This window comes from Artibeus jamaicensis, unplaced genomic scaffold, assembly GCF_021234435.1.
Source record: "Artibeus jamaicensis isolate MK-2021 breed Jamaican fruit bat unplaced genomic scaffold, CSHL_Jam_final contig_889, whole genome shotgun sequence".
NCBI classification, from domain to species: domain Eukaryota; kingdom Metazoa; phylum Chordata; class Mammalia; order Chiroptera; family Phyllostomidae; genus Artibeus; species Artibeus jamaicensis.
The window spans coordinates 1,652,202-1,677,720 of NW_026522005.1; the positions used below are offsets into that span (position 1 = coordinate 1,652,202).

Genomic DNA, 25,519 nt, shown 5'->3' on the forward strand with positions numbered 1-25,519 from the left:
CTAGTGGTGCTTAGTTGTCTGTAACTTCATTCAAAACAATGTTGTTACATTGTATTGCGACAGCTGTCATATCAGCATGCATTTTCAAAAAACATCAACGTTGCTAAATTTTTATGCAGCCATTTTTATGTTGAAGATGGAAGAAAATACGCAACATTTTGGTGTATTATGCTTTATTATTTCAAAACAGGTAAACGTGCAACTGAAATGCAAAAAAAATATTTGTGCAGTGTACGGAGAAAGTGCTATGGCTGATAAAATGTGTCAAAAGTGGCTCGTGAAGTTTCTTGATAGCATTGACATTTTTGCCAAATAATTCTTTGCTGTGGGGCTCTCTTATGCATTGGGAGATGTTAAGTAGCATCTCTGACCTCTACCCACTATAAAACAATAGCAGGAGACAGCCAATATACTCAAAATATCCAAATCGATAAAGTTATTGGTGAAAATGAAGAATGTGTCTTTTATTTTATGGGGGGAAAAAAACGTAACAGACTTTTGGGTCAACCCAATAGATCGATGGTGGATTTTGCACTGAACTGGCTTCAGAGAATTACACGTCACTGAGAATGCCCACGTGACAAAAACAATCAGCTCCAAACAGAGCAGAAAAGAAAAGGTGCAGCTCACCCCTCGAAGCAGTGGGCGACCGTCAGCACCCACTTCTTGGCAATGAGGACACAGCCACAGATGTGCCCGCTGGGCTCACTCTGCAGGGAACACTGCCAGGGCCACCTTCCCGGGCGACTCGTCCGACCTCCCAGGATCCTCTTGCTCATCCGGGCAGCAGGGCGGCGCCCGCAATCTACCAAAGAGCAGAAAAGACATGTGACTCGCCCCAGACCCAGCAGGACGCCCAGATCTTGGCGGCCACGGCCATGTGCAGGTGGTCATTTTCCCCCAACCGACCCCGTTCAGTGAAGCTCATGTCCCCACCGGGGCACCACCCGTACTCTCACCTTGTTTAGCACACAGAAGAGAAATCTTACTTCTGCTCTGACACGACTGCCTAGATTTAGAAACATGAGATGGTATAATATTAATTTACATGTTCGCTGTTCACTTCAAACACTACCAGTGAAAAGCTGGACACGGGTTCAACTCCTACCTGAGGCCCGTTCTCAAGGCAGGGCTGCTGTCAGAACCACCTCGGGGGAGGGGTGCACAAAGGGTGTGTGTCTTAGTTTACTAATATCATCATAATGGAATTTCACAATTGTGAGGAGAGAGGCCATTCTTAGTGAAGTTCCCCACATCATGTTGGCTGGTGGCACCACCCGAAATATGAACTCAAACCATGATTTTCAAAGTAGGGGGAGAAAAAGGAGGGAACTGGGCCGCTTCTTAGGATCTACGGTGAGGAGGGCTGTGTCAGAGTCTTATGCTCATGGAGAGGCATGTATGTCCCCAAAATGTTGAGAAATAGCTTTGAAGAAATAAAGTAATACTTTAAAAAGCTAGAGAATGGATAAATAAAAATATTGAATCTGGAAAAGAATATTGCCTAGACCTTTGATACCAAAGTATGGACCCACAGTCAGCGGCCAGGAAGAAGGGGGATTTGCTCTGCCCCGTGTAACTATAGACGGTGGGGTCAGGACAACTAGGTAGAATTTATAGGAAGTGTGCGTGTTCAGGGAGGGAAGAACTTCCTAAAAATTGGAGTTAGCCTCATAAAGCAAGAACATGGGCCATGTTTAAACATCTCTCAATCTGGCTACACCAGAGAATTCAGTTTAGTTTTAATAACAAAGCTCTTTTCCAACCACATTTGCTTTCTGCCTTCTCACAACTTGAAGTCATAACTCCTCTCTCTCTCTTTCTCTCTCATTATCCTTAATTTCTCTGTAGCACTTCCAAATCAGAAAGTCACTTTGTTCACTAGCTCATAGTCTCTCTGCCCACTTGTACCATGTATGTTCCTTGAAACCAGGGTCCTTATCCCTCTAATTCACTTCTAGCACCCCTCAGAGCTCACCACTGAACCTGGCATGGGAGAAATACTTGATAATTACTTGTTATTTGTTAGATCCAAAATCACAGCTCATGGGACTAGGAAAAGACACCAAAGACTACCCATCTCAACTATTTATTTTACAGAAAACTCTGACTATATAAGACCACACACCTAGTTGGTAAGCCAGGACTAGAGCCAGTTTTACCGCCTCCCAATTCAGAGTGAGATATTGTGGTCATTCACTTGACGCCAGGGTGCTTTTCTGGCACTCCCCGTTTGGGGAAACACATCGCTTTATTGAAAGATGCAGGTCATTGTTCTGAAGGAAGTATTCCAGGTGCCAGGTATTCAGAAATTTGGTGGCAGAGTTTGGTCTATAGGGGAAATGTCAAGGCATTCTAAAAGAAAAATGGCCCAGCTTTAGTTTTCTCCTTTGGCATTCTTAAAAGGCGGCTTCACTAGGACCTAATAAAAGCTTTGGAATCAGCTAAACCTGGTTTGAGTTGAGAGGCTGTCTCCTACCATCTGTGGGTGGTGAGTTTTGGGTAAATTACTTGTATATTCTATTGCTATGTCCCTATAATATAATAAATACTAAGTTAGCATTAATTCCTTCCATTTATCTTTCTCCTATAGACAAGAACAAATTATTTGTACATTCTATTGCTATGTCCCTATACTGTAATAAACACTAAATTAGCATTAATTTCTTCAATGTACCTTTCTCCTATAGACACAGGCCCTGTAGAGGAAGACATTATTTTTTAGAGAACATGTTCCACAGGTGTACTTTCAAGCCTACTTGATTCTAATTCCATTTCATGCCAACTTTTTTTCTCGGGCCCTCCAAGTTTTATCAGTTTTCATTACTTTAATTCCTTCTCTGACCTGCTTGTGTGTAGTCTCAGTAGGAAGTGAAAACATGAGAGTTTATCTCAAATAGGAAATGAAAAAACTCTAAGATCAGAACCCAAATTCTTTCTCCCTCGCCATGATAGTTTCTGAAATCATTAAAGAAAAACATCACTAGACAAGAGAAAAAAATTTATGTCTAGAAAGAAAAAAAATAAAGCCAAACAATGTTGACATCCACAGGCCAGTAGCCGTTTATGCTCTTTATGGCTGTGACAGATTTGGGGGTCCCTCAGGTCAGAGACAGAAGAGGGGCTCCGAAGACAGACTCTCGCCCCCCAACCCACTCTCCGTAGTGTCCCTGGTGGAGGCCGGCTTACCCTTCCACCAGCAGCTCATGCAAGGTGGTCCCATTGAGGCTCTCCCAGCCGGAGTGTAACGTCAGCCACGGCCGGTCTTGCTCCTGTCCCTGTATTAATTCAGTCACAGATGGCTCTCTGAAAAAGGTAAGTGCCAGTTATACAGAGCACAGTGATCTATGACCAGGCAATATCATTACTGGGCACTCATTTGCTTCCAAAAAAAAGCTTTAAACCATCAATCAATATTTCAAAAGGGGGATTTGTATTTGAAAGTTGGCGTGAAATGTGATCAGCAAGAGGGGAAGTTACTAAAAGTATACTGAAGCAAAAAAAAATCCAGATTATTACAGTGGTTTTAGTCATTCTCTGCTGACATGCATTTGAACTTTTGCGAGGTGGTAGAATTCTATAACATATATGATGTAAAAACTCCAATATCTAAAAAACAAGAGCAACTTTAGGCAGGGGTCAAAAGTAAAATAAAATTTATCTGATTTTTTCACTTCTCTTTTATTGCCCACTATTATCCTGCAATGTAGCAATATTTTTAAATAAAAATAAATAATGACTAAAGGGAAAATACACTTAGTATCTACTCAAAATAAAATTATAAGTAGAATTTTTTCAACATACTGCAAAACCTTTATGCATTAAAAAGTAGTAAAGACCCTGGAAAATAGAGACAAGAGTTTGACAACAGTATTTTGTTCTTGACCTACATTCTCACTCAACTTCCACCAACACTTTCCTGTGAATGTCTCAGTCAATCATTCAAAGATATATGGTTACACTATATCTGAGACTTAAAACTATAGTTTTCAAAAGTTCTTAGGTTTTTATATAAAGTATCCTACTCTCCATGAAACAGTTGGCTTATTTAGGCAAGCCAAATATAAAGAAAACTATCTGGATTTTTATCACCTGATACGAAAAAGGGTAGCAGAGGTAGAACTGGTTTTAGACAGAAGGAAGGAAAGTTCTTCTTCTGAATCTGGAAGGAAGCAGAAAAAAAGAAAAGCAGGTGCTTTGTTGGAGTTGAAGAGGGAGAGAGAATTCCCCAGGAGAATTGAATCACGTAGGTTCTACTCCTCAAGTAGGAGGTGAGCCTCGAATGAGGAGGAGCAGGGGTGTGTGATGAGGACAGAGTGATGTGTACATGGAATTGTTCCCCGGTGGAATTTTTAAAAGCAACCCATCAAAGATAATGTACAAGAAGGACAAGCGGCACCAAAGGGTTCAAATGAACCTGAGGACCTTGAAGTTGTGGTAGCACTGAGTCTACATGCTCAGTGACCTTCGTTTTTTAATATGAGATGCCATTTTTTTTGCAAAGAGAAAAAGGATGAGGAAGAACACGGGGAGGGTAAAAACGTTAGATTCAGTGGCACTGAAAGAAAATTATAATTTCTCCCAATTATTATTTAAAAACTGCTGTGATTACATAATAGAAAATAAAAAACCCAAAAACTCTACCAAATTTTATTACTTTTAAAAAGAAAAAAACCCATTAAAGAGAACTCTTGATGATAGAATAAGAGCCAAAGATTAAAAATAAAACAGAGCCCTTAATAATGAATGAATTCTAATCATTTGATTTTAAAAACAAGTGACATAAAGCCAGACTACAATTTTAAGAGTTGCACAAGATTTAAATTCATTTAGAAATTTGGATGAACTGTTAGGTTATTGAAGACTTCACAAAACCTACTGCAATAGGAGAATTTTTCTTTGCTTCCACCAGAACGAGAGTCTGGTGGTCTCTCAGCCCCGGAAGCACTGAGTGTGGAGGCGTGGTGGGATGGAGACTGTAAAAGTCAGAGGCCACCGTAACACTCGTGGTGTTGCTCTGGATACTTGCATCCGGAGAATTCCATTCTTCAACAGAACAACTCCGGCCTCCTGAATCCAGGCGTTTTGCTGGCAAAAAGCCAAAGGAAGATCGGCTTTAGACTTATTTAATCAGGTCATTTGGTAGGCAGGCATTCATAGGGCCGCAAGGGACGTACATAAGAAGGACAACTCAGTATAGGATTTACGCTGACGCTGGAGAGAAAAATCATCCAGCAAAGGATGCTCAGTCTTTCCCCCGGGAAGGGCCCCACTGTGCATTGTGCGTGGGGCGTTGTTACATTTCACTCCTTAGCCTCCAATGGCAAAGACAATGTGGCCCAAATCGCTTAGTTACAGCAACTGGAAAAATCTAAGAAACTCATCATCAAGCAGAGGGGAGAATCATTATAAAAATTAGTTTTCCATGAAAATTTTAAACACTAGCATGCTTCTCGTGCACAAAAATAAATCTTTCCATTCTAAAAAGTCACCCTACTGTCCATTTAAAAAATATCAGTGAATCCATATGGTTCTATTTCTGTCATCATACAGAATATGAGCACCTGTGTGATTTAAAATTTTGTTTTTCCTTTAAATCATTTTACAATTATAAAAGTAATACTGGTACATGGACAAAATACACAATGACAAAATATTCTTCCCATTCCAGATATACAGAAACCACTGAAAATAGCATTTGAGTATCCTTGCCAAACTTTTTTCTGTAATTCATGTATATGTACTCTATTCTTAGTCTAACATTGTTCTGTGTGGTGTTGATGTTGTCAATAATGCTTTATCTTGAAATTCTTTCCATAACAGTAACATTTGTTAACTATTTTCTATATGACAAGCACTAATAGACTAACTCATTTTATCTTATTTAATCTTCTAAGCAACTTTGTGAAGTTTGCTTGACTATTATTCCCCATTTTAGAGATGGAAAAATTGAGGCAAAGAGAATAAGTAGCTTGCCCAGGGTCACACAGCAAGTAAATGGTGGAGGGGCTACCTGCTCCCCGAGGTCAGATGTCGGGTTACCACTCCCGACACTTGAAGCACTGCGTGGCCCACTCTCTTTACAGTGGCACGGTGCGCCCTTACAGGGCTGTGCTTCAGAACTCAGCCAATCCGCTCCTGATACATATGTAGGTTGTTTCTGAATTTTGGCTTTACTAACAAAAAAGTAGTAGTTAACACCCTTAGCTATTTACCTTTGCCTACATACACCAGTATGATTTTAGAATGAATTCCTAGAAATAAGATTACTGAGTCGAAATTGGAATTTTCAATTAGTGTGTACAGGGTTCGGCAGAAGTAACACCTGCTGGAGTGTGGTTGGTAGGGTAGTGACATGGGTATAATAATTGATAGTTTAAAAGTGAACAGTTCACCTAAAATGCCATCATGTGGTGCATTTGAGTGTGATACTGTTATGTTACAGAATTACAGGGTTGTGATTTTGTAACAAAAGATTTTTGTGATAAAAAAAGGACACTACTTGTGCCAGACCCTGTTATTTCTTCTGCTAAGAGTAATGCCAATTCATACTCATCAAGAAGACATGTCTGTACTTTTTCATTTTTATCACATGCATAAAATATAAACCGTGCTATTCAAAGAGAAAGAGCTCATAACACGGACAACAGTGTGGCGACCGCAGAGGGAGGGGGAGGGAGGAGGCGGAAGAAGGTCCCCAGGGGGCATAACTGGTGATGGGAAAAGGTTTTTAAGTTTTTGCAAAGAGGTATCTAGAACTTAAAAGCTGCTCGAATTTTGTTTGGCAGTGGGTAATCTGTTTGACTTAATATCTTTGTCTGTATTATATCAAGAGATGAATGAAAGAAATTCTGCTGGATAGAGAGCAAAAAAAAATATTTTGCCAGTGATTCAGCATTAAAGTCACCACATCCTAACAGTCCGTGTGGGAACGCAGTCAGACCTCAGTGCTCCTCCAGCAGCCGCGGACTCACCCACAGAGAAGGACACTCAAGGCACGATCCCACCCAATCCCTCTTTTGGCAGCCCGAGAAAATGGGGCGCAGGGAGACAGACCCAACCCACACACTTGTGGGCCTGCAGCAAGAGTATTAATGGGGCCCACCCACCGTACAGCCACATTCAGATGTCATGAATCAAGCAAACAAGGTATTAAAGAGAATGTATTCTATCTTCCCATCTTAATCAACATTTTTCTTCAAGTTTAAACAGGGGATGCTCGAACAGTGGCTGTCAAGGCTAAGCATGCATCAGAATTACCTGAAGGGCCTATTAGAAGGCAGACTATTGGCCGGATCCCCAGATTTCCTGCTTCGGTAGGCCTGAGATGGAGCCCAAAGTTGCCTTTCTCACAAGATCCCAGGGCTGCCGCTGCTGGTGGGTCTGGGACCACACTCTGAAAACATTGCTCTAGAACAGGATGCAGGCTCTAGGTGGGCTTAATTCCTTGGCTGACAGACTTCTTGCCCCCTGTGGCCAGAGTCGTCCCTCTAAATCAGGGTTTCTCGCTCGTGGTACTACTGACATTTTATACCAGAGAGTCGTGTGCTGTGTGGGGCTGTCCTGGGCACGGCAGGATGTACAGCCTTATCCCTGGCTTCTCAATCCTGTTGGTCAATATGATTCCAGGAACTCCTCTACTGGGGTCGGCTCAGACAGCAGGGCCACAAGGCAGGAAACTTGGCTGCCCCGTCTGTGCCTTTTGACTGATGTACTGCACCCATGAGAGGCCACACGAACCATGGCCGCTGGACTCGGACTGTGAATTTGGGCCTGAGAAACCACAAGGAGGCCTTCTTAGCAGGCACCTTCTTTCTCAGGGTCAACAGTAATAAAGTTAATGTGTCCCAAAGTTCAGTAGACTAGTGGAGAGTGCTAGAGCATTGGGTAAGGGAGGGAGGCAGGGGCCAGATTATGCAGTCTTCCATGCTAGAGTGGGAAATGGGATTTTGAGTCCAGACTGTGTGAATAGTACAAAAAGGCCAGGAGGCTCACCACATATCTATCATTCCCGACCATCAGCTTTATCTTGGAGGTAAAAGAAGCCAAACTGCAGGCCACAAAGACAGCACAAAGAACATGCCAGCTCAGAAGTCAAGTCATCACCAGGAGTCTCCTGGAATAGTTCCAAAATGCAGCGGCCACCATATAAGGACTTCTAACAGAAGCAACACAGACTCTTTGGTCAATTCCTGATGGGCCACTCAGATTATAAGTCACGTTCTTATTTCCCGGGACCCATTCATATCCACGTCTAACAGCTACATTCATTACGACAGGGGAACCTGATGCTCCCAGAGACTTGATGGGGATTAATTGTTCCCATTCCCAAATCTTCTTGCTCACAACATTTCTGGCTAAAAGCTGGGTCTTCACAGTACTTATTTCTGGAGAACCCATGGAAACCACCTTTGATTCTGTAAGGATGGTTTAATTTAATTTCCTAAAATTGATGTGAATCCATTTTTCAGCGATGAACTTTTTTTTACCATAAAATGAAATGTAAGAGGGTTTTTAAAAATCTAATTCAGGGCCTCACATAATTCCACTTCCATTAATAACAGCGAATTTTTCTGCACCACTAAGTTCCATTTAACTTCAACAATTCTTCATTAACTCAACCGACAGTCTGAGATTTTGTTTGCCAACAAATATCCAAATTCTTGTCAGAGCATGCTGATAATGATTATATGGAAAGGTTCTCAGGACGGCTGGTAGGTGTACCTTGCTTTCTTTAAGCAGCCTACCCAGTGGTCTTGCGAAAGAACTTTAAAAACATTTCCTCTTTCTTCAGGATGTAACACTTTTTCATAAAAAGTATTCTTCTTCCTCATCCCAGAATAGCACATTGCAGAAAACACCCCAGCCACACACTGGCCTCCATGACTGACTTCTCAACCAGGCAACCATTTAACCAGCAGCTTCTTGGAAATGGGTGGGAAATGAATTACCTGTGCCCAACCTACACGTCTGCCAGCAAACTACAAAACTTCTGTGCAAAGGAAAACAACTCTTTATGAGTTTGCTTCAGCTGAGTTCTGCTTGGAATATGCCAAGCAGCTCCTTGTTACTCCAAGTGACATTTCAAAAAATAAACACCTGGATTGTGGTCCTGCATGATAAACTTCCCCTACCACCACCTCCTCAGTGCCATCTACTTAAAAATCATGCAATGATCAGGTTGCAGGGAGGTATTAAAACCTACCACAAAAGCAACAGACTTGCCCACGTGAAGCAATTCTAGAAGGAATTTATGTTTAAGAGGCTCATTGGCCACATCAATCAGGTCATGTTTATGGAGTAGCTGGGTGCTGTAGAGAAAGGATCTACTCTGAGCACCCAGGATGCCCCTTGCCTGCGCTCAGACTGGCATTCTGGTTCTGTGCTTTCTGTGACCTAGTGAAGTTCCTAGATCCCTTAAATCTCAGGTTCCTCATGTGAAGTAGAAACGACAAGACCACTTATCTTACAGGATTATGATGTAGGTAGATTGAAATAATATATATCAAGTACCCAGAAAAAAACTGGCAACAGCATTAAGCTTAACCATTAATATCACATTGGGGATGAGGATTCAACACATGAATTATGGGGAGGGAGGTGCATTCGTGCCATGGCAGGCGCACTCTGTTAGGAATTCAGCCACAGAATAGTGAGTGCTTCCATGGAAATGGAGGTGCCAAACATCTCCTACTGCTCCCCCCTGCCCCACCCAGCCGCTGGCTGCATTTCTCAGGTGTGTTCTATATACGCTTTTTTATTTCTCTCTTCTATCTCTCAGGTTTTTGCACCCTGACTCCACTGAAACTGTTCATGCCGATGACGTGCACAGTGCTAAAACCAATAGTTGGTTTTCAGGCCTCACTGTACTTGACTTCTCAGCTGCATTTGGTACAACTGACCATCACCTCTTCCTTGGTACAATTCCTCCACCTGGTTTCCAGGTTATCACAGACTCTTACCCAGTTGTTCTTTCTCATCTCCCTTGGCTTGCAACCTCTCTTCTCTCATCCTCTCAATGTTAAGGCTCAGCCCTACATCACATTCTCTGTCTGTACTCACTCTCTTGGTCATGTCACCCAGTCCCATAAATCTATACACCATCTGTATTCCAGGGACTCCCAAATATATATCTTCAGCCGAGACCTCTCTAATAAACTCCAGACTTGAGCCTTATAAGCATCTCTATTTGAACGTCTGACAGATATTCCAAACGTAGCATGTGTAGAACTAGCCTTTTCCCCCAAACTTGCTCCATCCACAGCCTCCACCACCCAGTTTATTTTTATCCCATCTTTCCAGTTGCTCCAGCCAAAAACCTTTAAGCCATTTTCGACTCTTTGTTAACTCTTCTCAACCCCCAATCAACATCTATCTGCCAGGAAGTTCTGTTGGCTCTACTTTTAAAATATATTCAGAATGGAACCATTTATCACCATGTCCGCTGCTAATATACAGATCCGAATCACCAAAATCTCTCACGTGGATCACTTCAATGGTCTCCTCACTAACCTTCCCATTCCTACCCTTGTCCTTCCTGCCTGTGCTCCAGACAACCCCCAGAGCGACCCCTTTCATTCAGACATGAGGAGGGAGAACCCGGAATTCTCATGCATTGTTGGTGGGACTATAAAATGGTGCAGCTCCTTTGCAAAAACAGTTTGGTTGTTATGTTTTTAAAAATGAAACACAGAGTTACCATCTAACCTGGTAATTCTAGTTCTAAGTATATAAAGGTCTCAATGAGAATTGAAAACATAGGTTCACATAGGTTTATACTTTGTTATATGAATGTTCATAGCATTTTTCCTAAGAGCCAAAATAAGAAAAAACCCTAAATGTCCATTAATTCATAAATGGATAATCAAAATGTGGTTATAACCACATAGTGGGATATTATTTAGCCACAAACAAGAATGCAGCACTGATCCATGCTGCAACATAGACGAACCCTAGAAAACATGATGCCGAGCAAAATAGGTCAGACGACATGCACACCATGTACGGTTCTGTGTGTGTGCAATGTGCACAATGGCAAGTTCAGAGACGGAAAGCAAACTAGCGTTTGTCAGGGCACAGGAGAAGGAGGGCACGACCGCTGACGGGCATGGGATTTCTGTTCCAGCTGATGGAAATATTCTGGAATCAAACAGTGGTAATGCTTACTCACTTTGTGAATATACTAAAAACAACCAAAATATACCCCTGTAAGAGTGAATTGCATGCCATATAAGTTATTTTTCTTTCTTTTTTTTTTTTAAGAACTGACTACAAAGTCTTTGGCTGCTAGCCAGCTGGGCTACATTTACTAGTACAGAGGATTCAATTTGTCTTTGAGCTTCATGGCAGTCAATCAATAAGGCAATCATCTTGGATTAAATGGTTCTTACCTGACAAATGAAATCTGAAATTAGGAACTTTTTCTGGGAGTAGGAAATAATACAATGTAAATCTTTTTATCAAGGACTGTTGGGTTCCATAACAGATGTTGTCTTGGTGGGTTATCCCAGGACACAGAAACAGTTTGAAGCACACTTACCCTGTTGGCCAACTCTAAGAGGTCAGGGCATACAATCTGGCCGAAACTAACTCCGTAAAGGAATTTTGCCAAAAGAGTACAGCCTATTTCCGGAGATCTAACTCTATGTCAAGATAAAGTCTGTGGAGCTAAGAGACACAGAGAATCACCACATTCCCTTAGAGCAGCTTCCTCAAATACCAGATGTCTCAACTGAGCATTTGGTAAGTATTAGAGGACAGTTTAAATTCTGATTTGTACTGTTGATTAAATAAATGTCCACATGTTTTCAATACTGAACACGCAGGTAGCAAAGTCCATGTACTGTCACGAGAACTTAGGGACTTGATTTATACCCTTGTCTAATCAAATAATCATTCTACTTCCAAGCGGAGTGAACTCTAGAGATACCTGCAGGTGGGGGTAAAACGGTTTTCAAATTCAACAAAAAACTCTGAATCTTTTCATTTGGACAAGCACTTAGCTGAGTGCCTAGCATCTATGCTGTCTGATGAGAAAGGCATAATTCCAGCCTGAGAAACTGTAAATGCAGGTGCTTTAATCAACTGCCTCGATCATGAAAGAATTTCAGTAGAATCCCTGCAAGGTGTGTACTTTGGGGTGGATTTGCATTTTTGATGAACTAGCTCCAAAATGTACCCCCTCAAGTAACTGAATGATCTATTTGGAGTTAGGGTATATTTTTTTGGGGTACTATACTACAACACTTTTCTCTATAAATGTTTACAGAAAGAATAAATAAATAATTTAATAAATGCATATTATAGTTTTAAGATGGTCCTAGAGCTGAATATTTTTTTTACATAATTTTAATAGGACTGTCATGTGCTATGCTACAAATAAACCATTCTTAGATGACAAAAAGTCTGGGATTATTTTTTCTAAAAGCATTAATATGCTTTTAGAAAAATGGGAAGAAAGATACTGAACAGAATTAGTTGTTTTTTTTTTAATAACTTCAGGTTTCTGATGCAGAGTAGGCATGAAGGTATAAAGGAGGCCAGTGCCCTGGACACTTCACTCCAGAAGCTGAGGGAGGACTGCTAAGTAAGCCCTCTCCCACCCCTCTGGCAGCCGGAGTGTAGGTCCATGGCCAGTCATGGCCAGACAGGCCTTCCTAGGGGGACTTTGAATCTGAAGAAATTACTCAAAGGCATGGGGCTACTTCAAGTTCATTTGAGGCACCAGAGGCAGCATAGTGAATTTACAGCACAGCAGCTCATCTGCAGGGACGGTGCTAACAGAGCTTCATCCCAAACAGCCCATCACTTGGCAGGAATTTGGTCTCATTTGCTCATTAATCTTCACTCCCGCCCAACCTGGCTATCCAGATTTCTGTCAATTCATAAGACACCCAAAGTAACTGAAGAGTAAACTTGAAGGCAATCAAAAAGTATAAAAAATACTAAGATTACCTTTACCACTCATTTCCTTGGAAGACTTATCACTTCTTATTCATTAACTCAGCCAAATAATGCTTAAATTTCCCAACCATACTGCTCTCTTATATTGTCCTAGTCCTTCTCTGAAATAAAGCTATCTTTTAAAAAATCTAAATGTCAGTTTAGACTCTAAATATTCAAAATGTCTAAAATATTGAAGTAATATGTACCCACCATGTTAAGAAAGTGGAGCAAATGGAGTAAAGAGATTTTTTAAATTCAATGTGCACACAACATAGCCAAAGGCAGAAAGCACCAAAATATCCATGAATGGATGAGTAAATTATTCAAATGAGGTATATTGGGATGGAATATTATACAAACATGAACAGGAGTGAGGTGCCAATATACAGATGCAGAACAGCATGCTGCCTGAGAGATGCCAGGTAAGGGTAATGGTTGTACAGCATTATAAATATACTACCACTGAAATGTACACTTTAAAACGGTTAAAATGGTGAATTTTATATTACGCATATTTTACAATAGAAATCTCAAATCTAAGATGCAAAAATCAGAAGAAACATACACCAAAATATTTAAAACAAGAGCCCTTCTACTTGCAGTAGAACAGGGTAGCTGGGCACAGGAATTTCTCTGCTTGTAAAATCTCTGTAGTTTCAGCTTTCCCCCAGGACTCTCAGTGAAGTTATGTCATTATGCAATCTAGTTTGCACGTTAAGAAATAATATTGTGTGTTGGTGGGAGAAAAATAAAGCGCATTCAAAGGCTTTTCATTTATCTGCGATAAAATCATATGTCATTTCATTAGACACAATAAGAAAGTTGTAAAAGTAAAGTATAATTTAATGGATCTTGGCAAATATAATTTTTCCACTCTGGCAAAGTTTAAAGTTCTTTTATTATTGATGAACATCAGTTACTCAAAATTTTAAAAAGATGTGGATCTTTACATGAGAAAAATGAGCTAAGGATGATGGGATTTATATAATTTTTCAAATTGGAATTTTTAAAAAATGCTGCCAGTTGTTATTGCCCAATCAAATGACTCATCATTGTAAAACTGTTTCAAGTTTGTTCAGTGGAATCTTCAAAAATGTCCTTGAGTGAAATTTTTTATTTTAGTACTTCATAATTCCTTCATCTTTTATTTCTCTCATTTCTACATTTCCCCCAAAATCTCACATATATCAGTGATATATGTGTGTGTATATATATGTGCACATGTGTGTATATGTATGTATGTATTCACATACATGTTCTAGGACCCTTCAATTATTGCTTTACATCCCTGATCGAACTGAAAGAAAAAAACCCACAAAATAGCAAGTTTACAACTTTCAAAGTGTCTACACTATTTTGGTATGTTTACCTCAAAACAGAGAAAGTAGGAAGCCAAAATGGTGAACTCTTCCCCAATCTAGTTTTCCTGCATTACTTGGGGTAAATCGAAATACCATCAATTTCAAGGTCTATTTCCCCACTTATAAAAAAATGTGAGGTGCTAAAAAAGGAATTTTCAATAACCTCTTGGGTTATATGGCGTGATTTTCCCATCCAGGTTCCTTGGAGGAAACCATATTAATGCTTTTATAAAAAATGAAAGTATTTCACTTCAGAAGTGCTTAATATACAATTACTTCATTTGCTTTCAGAGGCCTCAGCATAGTAGGTTTTCAACCCAGACTCTTCAGAGCAGGCGCCTGGAATTCGATCAGTCCTGTCACCTGATTCGTTTCCCGCGCCACGGAGAGCACGCCCACTCACTGTGCACCCGTGAGGAAGATATTAGAGCCCAGTTGCATGAAGCCCTCTGAGAAATCCACCAGTGCTACAAACTACTGACCTTACCCTAAACCCATCTGCTTGCAGGCCAGCTGACTCAAGGCCTCCTGCCAGCCATCCGCACACACGTGGTGCTCTGTGGCAGATCTGTGAACAGTCAGGAATGAAGAGGAGTTCACCCTTTTAGAGAGGGTCACTGGAAAATAAAAGAGAAAACCCCAATTAAAAACATTTCCTCTCGGAAAACCAAATGGTAACTTCACATGCCTTTCTTCACGCGCATACATCCCGTTTTTATCTATTTTAGTTAAGAACCATTTGGTGAATGAGTGAAAACCACTGCCCTCAGTGTGGTGGAGGACTAGGCTGAAATGCTCTGTGCCCTCACAAAGCCATGGGCTCCAATGAAAGAGACAGGTAGTTCTTAGCTTATCTTTCTTTAGAAGATGGCCAGAGGCAGGGACCATTCCCAGGAGTTGATGCAGTGATTTGCATAATTATAAGGAGCTAGTTGTAACTTCGTTCATATCATTTCCTTTCAAGAAAGCATATGAGAATGCAAGTGGGTGGTGGTGGTATTAATTTAGAGTTAATTTGGTAAATGCACTAATTCCTTTTAGATAAAAGAACACCCTCTTTACTTAATAAACTACAGATCATTTGTGAGCATTTACTCGCAACACATATGACAACTGTGTTTGGCCAGATGACACATGACAACTGTGTTTGGCCAGATGGTGCAAGGCCTGAAATAAGAGCGCAGTGAATGGAAAGAGTAATGAGTGTAGGATGATGGAATTAATCAAACTCCAGATTATAAACTGCAATAGTGAAGGTACTGGTGGGAGATGTCTCCAGATTCTGTCCATGTAAAGGAGTAACAGAAGTCCCATTTGGATGTGGAGTAAGCATATAGGGAAGATAGAAGGGCCACTTTATCGCCCTGCTCTGGGGCATGTCAATAATACAAGAATAATGGGGTATACTGGTCATTGTTGAAGCTGAGTAATGTATTTAGACATTATATTCAAGCAGTTAGATGCCCATAACAACTTGGACTCCCGTGTTTTTACACATAATGTAGACATTTCACATAGAGAAGTTGGGGGAAATTTTTCTGTGACTTGGAAATTATGCCTATGAGTAAACACTGTTAGTTTTTGCAATCATAAAGCAAAAGAGACGACCTGGGTTGGTAAAATCTGCGAAGTCATTTACGATTCATTTAGCTCGCACGGCTGCAGCACTGGAGTGGACCGCAGGGGGCGGAACGAGCAGCTTACCACATGCCCACTCGTCTGAACTGTCCAGGCAGTCAGCTCTCCCGTCACACCACCGGTCACGCGACACACACTCGTGGTTTGCACACTTCAGTTCATCTTCTTGGCAAAATGCTGGCACAGGGAACAAGAAACAAGAAGACAGGAACATTTTACACATGAATGTGATCATCACTAGCATGCACATTACCATTTGCTGGCAGGAACTTGAAGATGAGGTCATGGAGGCCTCCAAACAGGGGGCAATACAGACTAACAGGTAAAATATCTTAAAGGATCAAACTTTATTTCTGTTCTAAAAGAAGTGGGCATTCATTTAGAAAAGGGAGAAAATACAAAAAAAGAGAAGAGAAGAGAAGAACCACAAAAACTTAATAATCCCACTGCTCAGGCATTACATTTGTAAAGTTTTTATTATGAACTTCTGACCTTTTTCTACATATAGGTACATGTACTTTAAAAACTCAGGACAGTACCACATATAATACTTCATATTTTGTTTTATTCACCTAATGATATGTAATGAACCCAAGAGAAATTATTCTTCTAACTCGATTTTTAATTTTTGCATATTACTTCATTTTATGGTTGTATTTTATGCCCCCTATTTTTGGACATTGGTAGCATTTTAATTCTTCCATGTTATACATAATGCTAGGATAATATCATCATGCATATATTTTGACTCTCTTCTTGGCATATATTCTTACAAGTGGAGTTTTGGTCAAAAAGTCTGAACACGCTAAAAGCTTTGATACGTATTTCCAAATTTCTAGCTTATATTCACAATGAGAGATTATCGGTGTTTAAAATAAACATGGTGTTGACAAATTCACGGTGGCACGTACAGCAGTTGTTCTCGTCCATGCCGTCCGGGCAGTCTGGGAACCCGTCACAGATGACTGTGTTCTTCACACACTGCTTATTGGATGGACATTCCCAAAGATCTCTCTCTTTGCAGCCTGTGGATAGAAGACAAGGTCATGTGCCATAGATGCGGACATGAAAGTAAAGATGAATTTGATCAAACACTGTAGACAAATGACAACATGAAAGCCTGACTTCTTTTTCCTTAAAAGTTTTGACTCCTGTATATCATAAAAATGTAATTTTGAAAGCAGGAATACTTGATAATCTCCATACTGCAATATAAATAGTACAGCTCTGTTGAGAGATCAAATGGGACATATAGGAAACAAGGAATACAATGAAAAAGTGATTATTTGTTAATGTTCATCTTTAACTGTTCCCTTTGCTTTCTGAGTCAATTTGCCAAGGCAAAAGAATCATCTATAAAGTGGTGAGTTATACTCTCAAACAACATGCCAAAACCTAGCGATTTACATGCATATTATCTAAAAATGTAGTTTCAGTCAACAAATGTAGAAACCATCTGTGTGCTTAGCAAAAGAGGATCCTTCTATGCCAAATACCTACAAAATGAGTTTAAGAGCCAGGTGTGAAAACCATTACTTACTGTAATAATGTAGCCAGAAATCTAAGGTTAGAAACTTTGTCAGTCAATATGGAAATGAACACAATTTGTTCTACACTGAGACTAGAAGCTTGAAGTGTAGTTCACCTATGAAACAGAAGCACTTGTGATGAACTTAAGGCCATTTGAATGGAATGCAGTGTGTCTCATCCATGTGCTAAAACATGCCAAGGGTCTCATGTGTTCTCATTACCCCAGTCAGCTCCATGGCCTCACCAGGCTGGGAGGTACATAAAGAGACCACAGGGCATTCATGTTTTGGTACTCTTCTTTACTCCTGCCTACAACAGTGGCTGGCACTTGGCAGGCCCTCAACACATGTATTTTAAATGGAACTTCATCTCATATAAGGAACAAAAAGTCCCTCCCATATCCAAGAAAGATCACTTAGTTTAAGATGAGTGAAATGCAAAGCACTGATTAAATAAGGAGTTGTGCTTTTTTTAAAATGCTACTTCTCAATCTGGCTGGTGTGGCTCAGTGGATTGAATGCTTGCTGGTCTATGAACCAGTTTGATTCCCATTTGGGGTGCATGCCTGGGTTGTGGACCAGGTCCCCAGTAGGGGGTATGCAAGAGGCAACCACACACTGATGTTTCTCTCCCTCTCTTCTTTCCCCTCTCTAAAAATAAATAAATAAAATCTTTTTAAAAAATGCTATTTCTCATCTGACCTACTACAAATAATTCGGAGAAATTTCATCAATGATTAACTCAGGTTTCTTGAAATATTTTTAAAAATCTGCTTTTTTTCAAAATTCTTATTAAAAAATTTGAAGATGACATGACACTGTACATAGAGAACCCTCAAGATTCCACCAAGAATCTACTAAAACTGATAAATGAATTGAACAAAGTAGCAGGATACAAAATTAATATCCAGAAATCAGTTGCATTTTTATATGCCAATATAATAAACTCTCAGAAAGGGAAATTAAGAAAGCAACCCCACTCACAATTGCTTCAAAAATAATAAAATACCTAGAAATAAACCTAACCAAGGATGTAACAGACTCAGAAAATTATAAGACACCAAACAAAGAAATTAAAGAAAATGCAAACAAGTAGAAGCATATACCATGGTCATGGATAAGAAGAATTAATGTCATTAATATGTCCATGCTACCCAAAGCAATCTACAGATTCAATTCAATTCCTATCAAAATTCCAAAGACATATTTCAAAGAATTAGAACAAATATTTCAAAATTTTATGTAGAACCACAAAAGGCCCTGCATAGCAACAGCAATCCTGAGAAAGAACAAAGTTGGAGGAATCACACTACCTAATCATGCTACCTAATATGACACTATATTGTAAGGCCATAGTAATCAAAACAGCATGGTACTGGCAAAAAACAAATACACAGATCAATGGAACAGAACAGAGAGCTCAGAAATAAATCCATACCATTATAGTCAAATAATATTTGACAGAGGAAGCAAGCACATACAATGGGCTAAAGATAATTTATTCAATAAATGGTGTTAGAAAAATTGAACAGGTAGGTAAGTGGAGAAAAATAAAACTAGACTAACTTCTTACACCACACACAAGAATAAATTCAAAATGGATTAAAGATTTAATTAAATATTAGATCCTAAACCATAAAAATTGTAGAAGAAAGTATAGGCAGCAAAATCTTGGACGTTGCTCATAGCAATATTTTATCAGATATATCACCCCAGCCAAGAGAAACAAAAGAAAAAAAATAACAAATGGGAGTACATCAAACTAAAAAGTTTTGGCACAGCAAAGGAAATCACCAACAAAATAAAAGGACAACCCACAGAATGGGAGAACATATTTGCCAATACATCTTGTAAGGGGTTAATATCCAAAAATTATAAAGAACTTACAAAAGTCAACACCAAAAAAACAAAGAACCCAATTAAAAATGGGCAAAGGACATGAAGAGACACTTATCCAAAGAGGATGTACAGATGGCCAACAGGCATATGAAAAGATACTCAATGTCACTAATCATCGGGAACTGAAAATAAAACCAAAATGAGATATCACCTCATACTGACCAGAATGTCTATCATCAATAAATCAACAAACAACAAATGCTGTTGAGGATGTGGTGAAAGGGGAACCTTTTTGCACCGTTGGTGGGAATGCAGACTGGTATAGCTATTGTGGAAAGCAGTATGGAAATACCTCAAAAATTTAAAAATGGATCTGCCTTTTGACCAGTGATCCCACTTCTGGGGATATATCCAAAGGAACCCGAAACACTAATTCAAAAGAACATAAGCACCCCTATGTTCATTGCAGCATTATTTCTAATCATCAAGATGTGGAGCAGTCCAAGGGTTCATCAGTAGCTGAGTGGATAAAAAACTACAGGATGTTTAAACAATGGAACACTACTCAACCATTAAAAAGAAAAATTTTAATCATGAATTGACAGCATGTCCATTCAAATGTGTGCATACACCCCAAAGGGGGATGTATGTTAATTTTCTATTATCAGCCACATTGGAAAAGGTAGTGAGAGTTGTTTTATGACTTAATAGTGCTGGAGTAGTTAATGTAACTCCTAATGTATTAATTTCCTACCCACTTTTAACTTACCTTAACTAGAGCTCTCAGTAGTGCATAGATATTTTGAGTGTTTCATAGGGACTAGACAACTTATTCTATCATTGTGATTATGTGATTAAAGTGTTGATGAAAACTCATTACTTACCTAGAAACCTGGTATTTTTAACTTTATTTTTATTGTTGACCCTGTTAGGACACCCCCCATTTCTGGCCCCCACTTTGCCCACCTCCACTCGGCTTCATTCCCCTTTCTATCTGACAATCAGCACATTGTTGTCTGTGGGTTTTTTTGACTAATCCCTTCACTCTCTTTCATCCCGTGCCCCAGCCCCCTCCCCTCTGACAGCTGTCAGTCTGTTCCATGTGTCCATGACTCTGTTTCTGTTTTGTTCATCAGTTTATTTTGTTCATTAGATTCCACATGTAGGTGGGATTGAGTGGTACTTGTCTTTCACTGCCTGGCTGATTTCACTTAGCATAATAGTCTCCAGGTCATTCTGGAGTCACTTACACCCTGTAGCACTCACTTTGAATTTATTTTTTTGCAGAATATATTCTAAAACTCAGTTTTTTAAGTCTTGCTAAGGCTTTCTTTTTAAACTGAACTTTTACATTTCTCAAATATTTAGTACTGGAATGCAGATTTAGGTCTAGCAACCCCAATAGATACCATGTAACCTCTTTGAATCATATAAAATTACCCACTTAAAACTGCATCACGGAATACCATCACCCATTAACATCATAGTTCAGCAAATAAATCTAATAGATTCTCCACAAATCACTTATACAAGGGATGTTCAATGAATTTTGATTTATCTCTATACATAAAGAACACAAAACAAGCAAACAACCGTACTTCTCAAAACACTGTATGTTCCTCCCTAACAAAATTACCCCTGGTCATTGTACCCTTATTCTGGCCACTCTAATTTTCTAAAAAATGCACTTGTCTGTATTTATAGAAATTGAGAGGATTTCAGTTGATTGCCTGTGACATTTCGTCTAAACCAGAGGAACAATGTTTACTATGGAAAACGGGAGGAAGGTAGTATTTATATCTAAAAGGCCAAAAGAATAAAGTGATTTCAAAAGATGTATTATTGCTTTATATGCTTTGGATGGCTGGGGAAAAAGAGTGTCAGTTTTTTACAGCAGAATAAGTTAAATAATCTTAACAAAACTAGTCTTTGGCTAGTCCTTCAACCACTTTGCTTTACTCCAGAATGTTGTTTACTAAAAAGTAGAAAGTGTTCCCTAACACATTCTGAGGTTACTGGTACAAAGGTGTACAGAGAAATAAAATGGGAGTCAGCGCCACTTAAATTACTGTTGATACTTCTGGCCTTTCCACTAGTGATTTTGGAGCTCAGTGCGGAAAGGTCAGGAGGAGTTTTATCCTTTGCCAACAGAAACAAAATCAGAGAAGGCCTGAAAATAAATCCCAACTAAATGTGAACACTGGAGCCGAGCTCTGTCTCTGTGCATCTAGATGGACAGCAAGAGAAGCAGATGCAAAGACAGACAACTGCTCTGTAATCTCTAATAATCAAAATGATCCCTTGCATTAGGGGGGTGCTTCTCCTTTTACTCAGGGTTTGCACATATATCATCAAGGTTATAAACAGAAACGTGATTTAGGGAAACTCCATAGAGTTAACAGGAAAAACACCCCAATGCCTGTCTTGCCATTTGATCATCTGAGAGGACAATACATTAGCGTTTGATCCTAATCATGACAACTGTCAGCGAACGGTTGACACTGTTTAACACAGTCCCTTATCCTAACCAGATGTTGGTGTATTCAGGAAAAGCGCCATCTCTCATACACACCACAGTTTGCTTCGTCAGTGTCATCGTCACAGTCTGGCTCGCCGTCACATCTTCTGGAAGCCAGAACACACCGCCCGGAGCCACACTTGAAGTGACTGGGTGAGCACTCTGTTTCAAAACAACGGGGCATATCACTGTCAATAAACAGAAAACCCAGAACCATCAGCTAACTTATCTATGTGTGGAACGGTGTCAAGGAGCTGTGACTGTGGACAAGGCTGGTCCTCTGCAAAGCTTAAATAGCCGAACTTTAACATGGCCTTCCTCTGTCTGCTTATCAGCATCTTCCTCCCCCCATCCATGGCCTCATTTCTCCAGATGAGCTGTCTGGTGTCTTTACACTCTCCAGTAATTAACCGTCTTCCTGAATGAACAACCCAACAATTGCCAGAGCCTAAAACATCTTGCAGAGTCAATGCTTCTAACTACCCAGGTGCTGTTAGTGTGGCAAAGTGTTTCCCACTCTAACCCTTCTACCTGGTGGACAGGTCCCCAGTTCTATTCCTCTACCTGACCATCTTATGTTGCCATGATCTCCAAATGCTTTGCACTTGAAGGAACCAAGGCCTAACCATTACCTTCAGAATCCTTAGAATAAAAGTAGCATCCATACACAATGGGCTCTGTGGGTTAAATGTGGTTAAAATAAATACTCGGAATATTAAATTCCTCTCTGTAATTTATTATTAAAATGAAGACCATGTCTAACAGACAAGTACCAAATTCTTCAAGCAACTGAGTTTATAGATTTACTCACTTATGCAGCCTGACGGGCAATTTAAATAGGAAAAAAACCCAACAATAGTAACAGAGAGACTTCAAAAAAGTAGCTAATGTATTCATCCATGTTAGATATCCCACTGAAATTAATTTGAGAATTAACCTTCCACATCTTCATCTGGCATTAGGCAGGTTTGATTGTCTGCATTTTCTACTGGAAACTGACTGCAGTCTGTGTCTTCAGGCCACTGCAGGCCCACGATCCCGAGAACAGACTCGCAACGTCCTTTGGAGTGTTCACACAGCGCCCTCAACGAGCAAGAAAGACACGTTAGAGGCAGATAGAGCTGCATCTGGAACGTATGTTAGGAATCTATGTAGGGTTTAATACTATGTGGGTGTGTGCCTCTCTGCACGCAGTGTGCGTATCAACATACAGGGGTGGGCAAAAGTAGGTTTACAGTTGTATGTGAAACTGTATTCCTGTATTACTATTTATTAAATATTGCATTATTTTCCACATAAACAACCATAAACCTACTTTTCCCCACTCTGGTGTATAGATTCACATGAATATAATAAGTATTTGGGAAACCAAAATGAGTAATATCTCTACAAAGGGAATACACTCCAGCAACACACTTTCCCCAAAAGAAATTTCACTAGCAATAGTAATAGAGATCTGTTTTGTTATGTGTTCTGTTAAAATATATTTGACATATAACACTGTGTAAACTTAACAAGAGAAACACATTGATCTGATGTGTTTATATGTTATAATAAAATTGCCGTTGCAGCTACAGTGAGCACCCCATCATGCCACATGACTCTCACTTCTTTTTGTGGTTGGAATAATTGCGATCCAGACTCTGAGCAAGTGTGTGAAGACTACAACCCAACCTGGTCATCTGTGTTCCTGAGACCGTGCGTTTTTTTCTCCAGGACCATCTGTCTGCTAGTTGCAAGCCTGTACCTTAAACAACATCCAGGACACAGATTCCCTTCTCCATTTTGCCTTCCTCATTTTCTCTCCTTTTGTTTTTTAAGACAGACGCATTTCCCAACAGTTTTGCTCCAAGCTAGCGGGTCCCCAATAAGTTTGGATAGTCTGCTACCAAAGGTCATGGAATCTCAACACCCTCAGCCTCACAAGGCTCTCCCTCCAGAGACCAGCCTGGCTTACCTAGGGCATCCACCGTCTCCATTCCTTCACCTTAGACCAAGCTTGGGACATCTCCCAAACCCATCTATGTCAAGCTCAAGTTGGTTAAAGTAAAGTTTGCTGGGTTTTTTTTTAATGAAAAGATAAACTAAGCATTGTGTTAAGTGCTTTCATTTGTGTTCTCATTTGTATCCAGAATATTTTTAAACTGAGGTAAGAACATGTCTCATGAAAGAGGTCTTTATTTTCTATGGAGGGAAAACATAGTTTTGCCTCAGTATATGACCAAGAAATTAGTTAAATGCCTTTTTTTAAAAAGTCGACACAAGCAAAGTAAGTCCCTAAGCAAATTTCTTATTCCCTTTTAAATGCATTCTTGTTTCTCAGAACTTTTAAACTTTAAACTATAAGTTAATTTTAGCAAGGCAGGGAATGGTTAGCAATTGAATTAGGAAGTTTTAGGGAGATCTGTCTCAATTTAAGTCTGAACAGGACAGAGCCTAACTTGATGCTGGTGTAGCCAGGGAATGTGGGGAGAAGACAAAGCCACAGCATTTCCCACGTCAGTTTTGCAAAAACAGAAGTTCAGTTAGTGTGTGATAACTTTCTGTTGGGTTGAACAGTTTGTTGCAGATTTATAAAAAGCGCACATAACTCAACTGCTGCTGACGTTTTAAGTTAACCATATAACAAATCCTTCATATGGAAGCTGTGTAGTGCCCGACTCTGCCACTTCCCACTTTTTCTGTAAAAGGGAAACTACCATACGCAGTGTGGCAGCTGCAGGGGACCCTGCTCTTCTCAATCCCTGCGTGGTGCTCAGTCACCGACCACAGCACAGATGGCAGGCGCCTCCCTCAACAGGTGACTTTGAGGATGAGATGGCAAACGTACCTTACACTATTCAGCACATAGTCAGGGCTTCGTTAGGTTAGATTTTTCCAACTCATAACTTAAAAACTAATTTTAAAATAAACTAACAGCTTTGACCAAAGCAACTATGTGTTGCTTCATGAATATTAGCATATTATTCTTGTTATAATATAAAAAGGTTTTCCTCTCAATAAATATCAAAATCTAAAATTCATTTTGATCTCCACTGAAAATGAATGATATATGTGTATGTGTACGCCTAAGAAACAGAACTAAAGTATCTCAAAGAAGTTCAGCAAAATGTCAACTAAAAATGCTTCAGGGACAGTCTCATCTTAGGTATTTTAATATGAAACTTCAGCCTTAATTTATAAATTATAAGTGAATGTAAATTTGTCCCAGAGAATACTACATAAGGAAAATCTTATATACATATGAAAAGAAAGTCAAATAAAGGAATGTTAGGTACTATTGCCTAGCAAAAGTGAGATTAAGGTTTAGAAATAACTTTTTAACATAAAATTGATTTTTGATTAGTGAGACTTTAAAAAAACTTAACAAAAATTTTCAGATGTTTGCACAAGCCTACCTTAAATATTACTCTTTGTATGAACCATTCCGTTCCCCCAGTCATTCTGAAATTTCATTGTTTCGGCCCCACTCTGGAGGTGCTCCTACTCTGTCATCCACTTGATATTCAGGATAGAATTTGTCGTTTTCCCATCTGTCCACCATATTGATATTATTGCTTTTCCTTAAACCTCTAAGTGACTTCTGATCCCAACATGTTCCCACCGGTACCCCTCACGTGGAGACGGGCGTCTGCAGACTCACCCTTGATGGGAAACAGCACTGGGGACGGCCGCCACCCACCCCGAGA

General features: G+C 39.8%; 1 protein-coding gene across 5 annotated transcripts in view; it reads right to left on the reverse strand.

Moving 5' to 3' along the window:
- Positions 1–25,519, reverse strand: part of CORIN (corin, serine peptidase) — a 185,525-nt gene that overhangs the window by 15,759 nt on the left and 144,247 nt on the right. For all 5 annotated transcript variants that reach the window (XM_053654913.1, XM_037164757.2, XM_053654911.1 and 2 more), the window contains 8 exons: positions 22,768–22,913; positions 21,885–21,992; positions 16,856–16,969; positions 16,011–16,121; positions 14,794–14,923; positions 3,190–3,306; positions 960–1,009; positions 631–805 (listed from right to left, as the gene is read on the reverse strand). In XM_053654913.1, the coding sequence (XP_053510888.1) occupies positions 631–805; positions 960–1,009; positions 3,190–3,306; positions 14,794–14,923; positions 16,011–16,121; positions 16,856–16,969; positions 21,885–21,992; positions 22,768–22,913 (951 nt within the window). The remainder of the gene's footprint in view (positions 1–630; positions 806–959; positions 1,010–3,189; positions 3,307–14,793; positions 14,924–16,010; positions 16,122–16,855; positions 16,970–21,884; positions 21,993–22,767; positions 22,914–25,519) is intronic.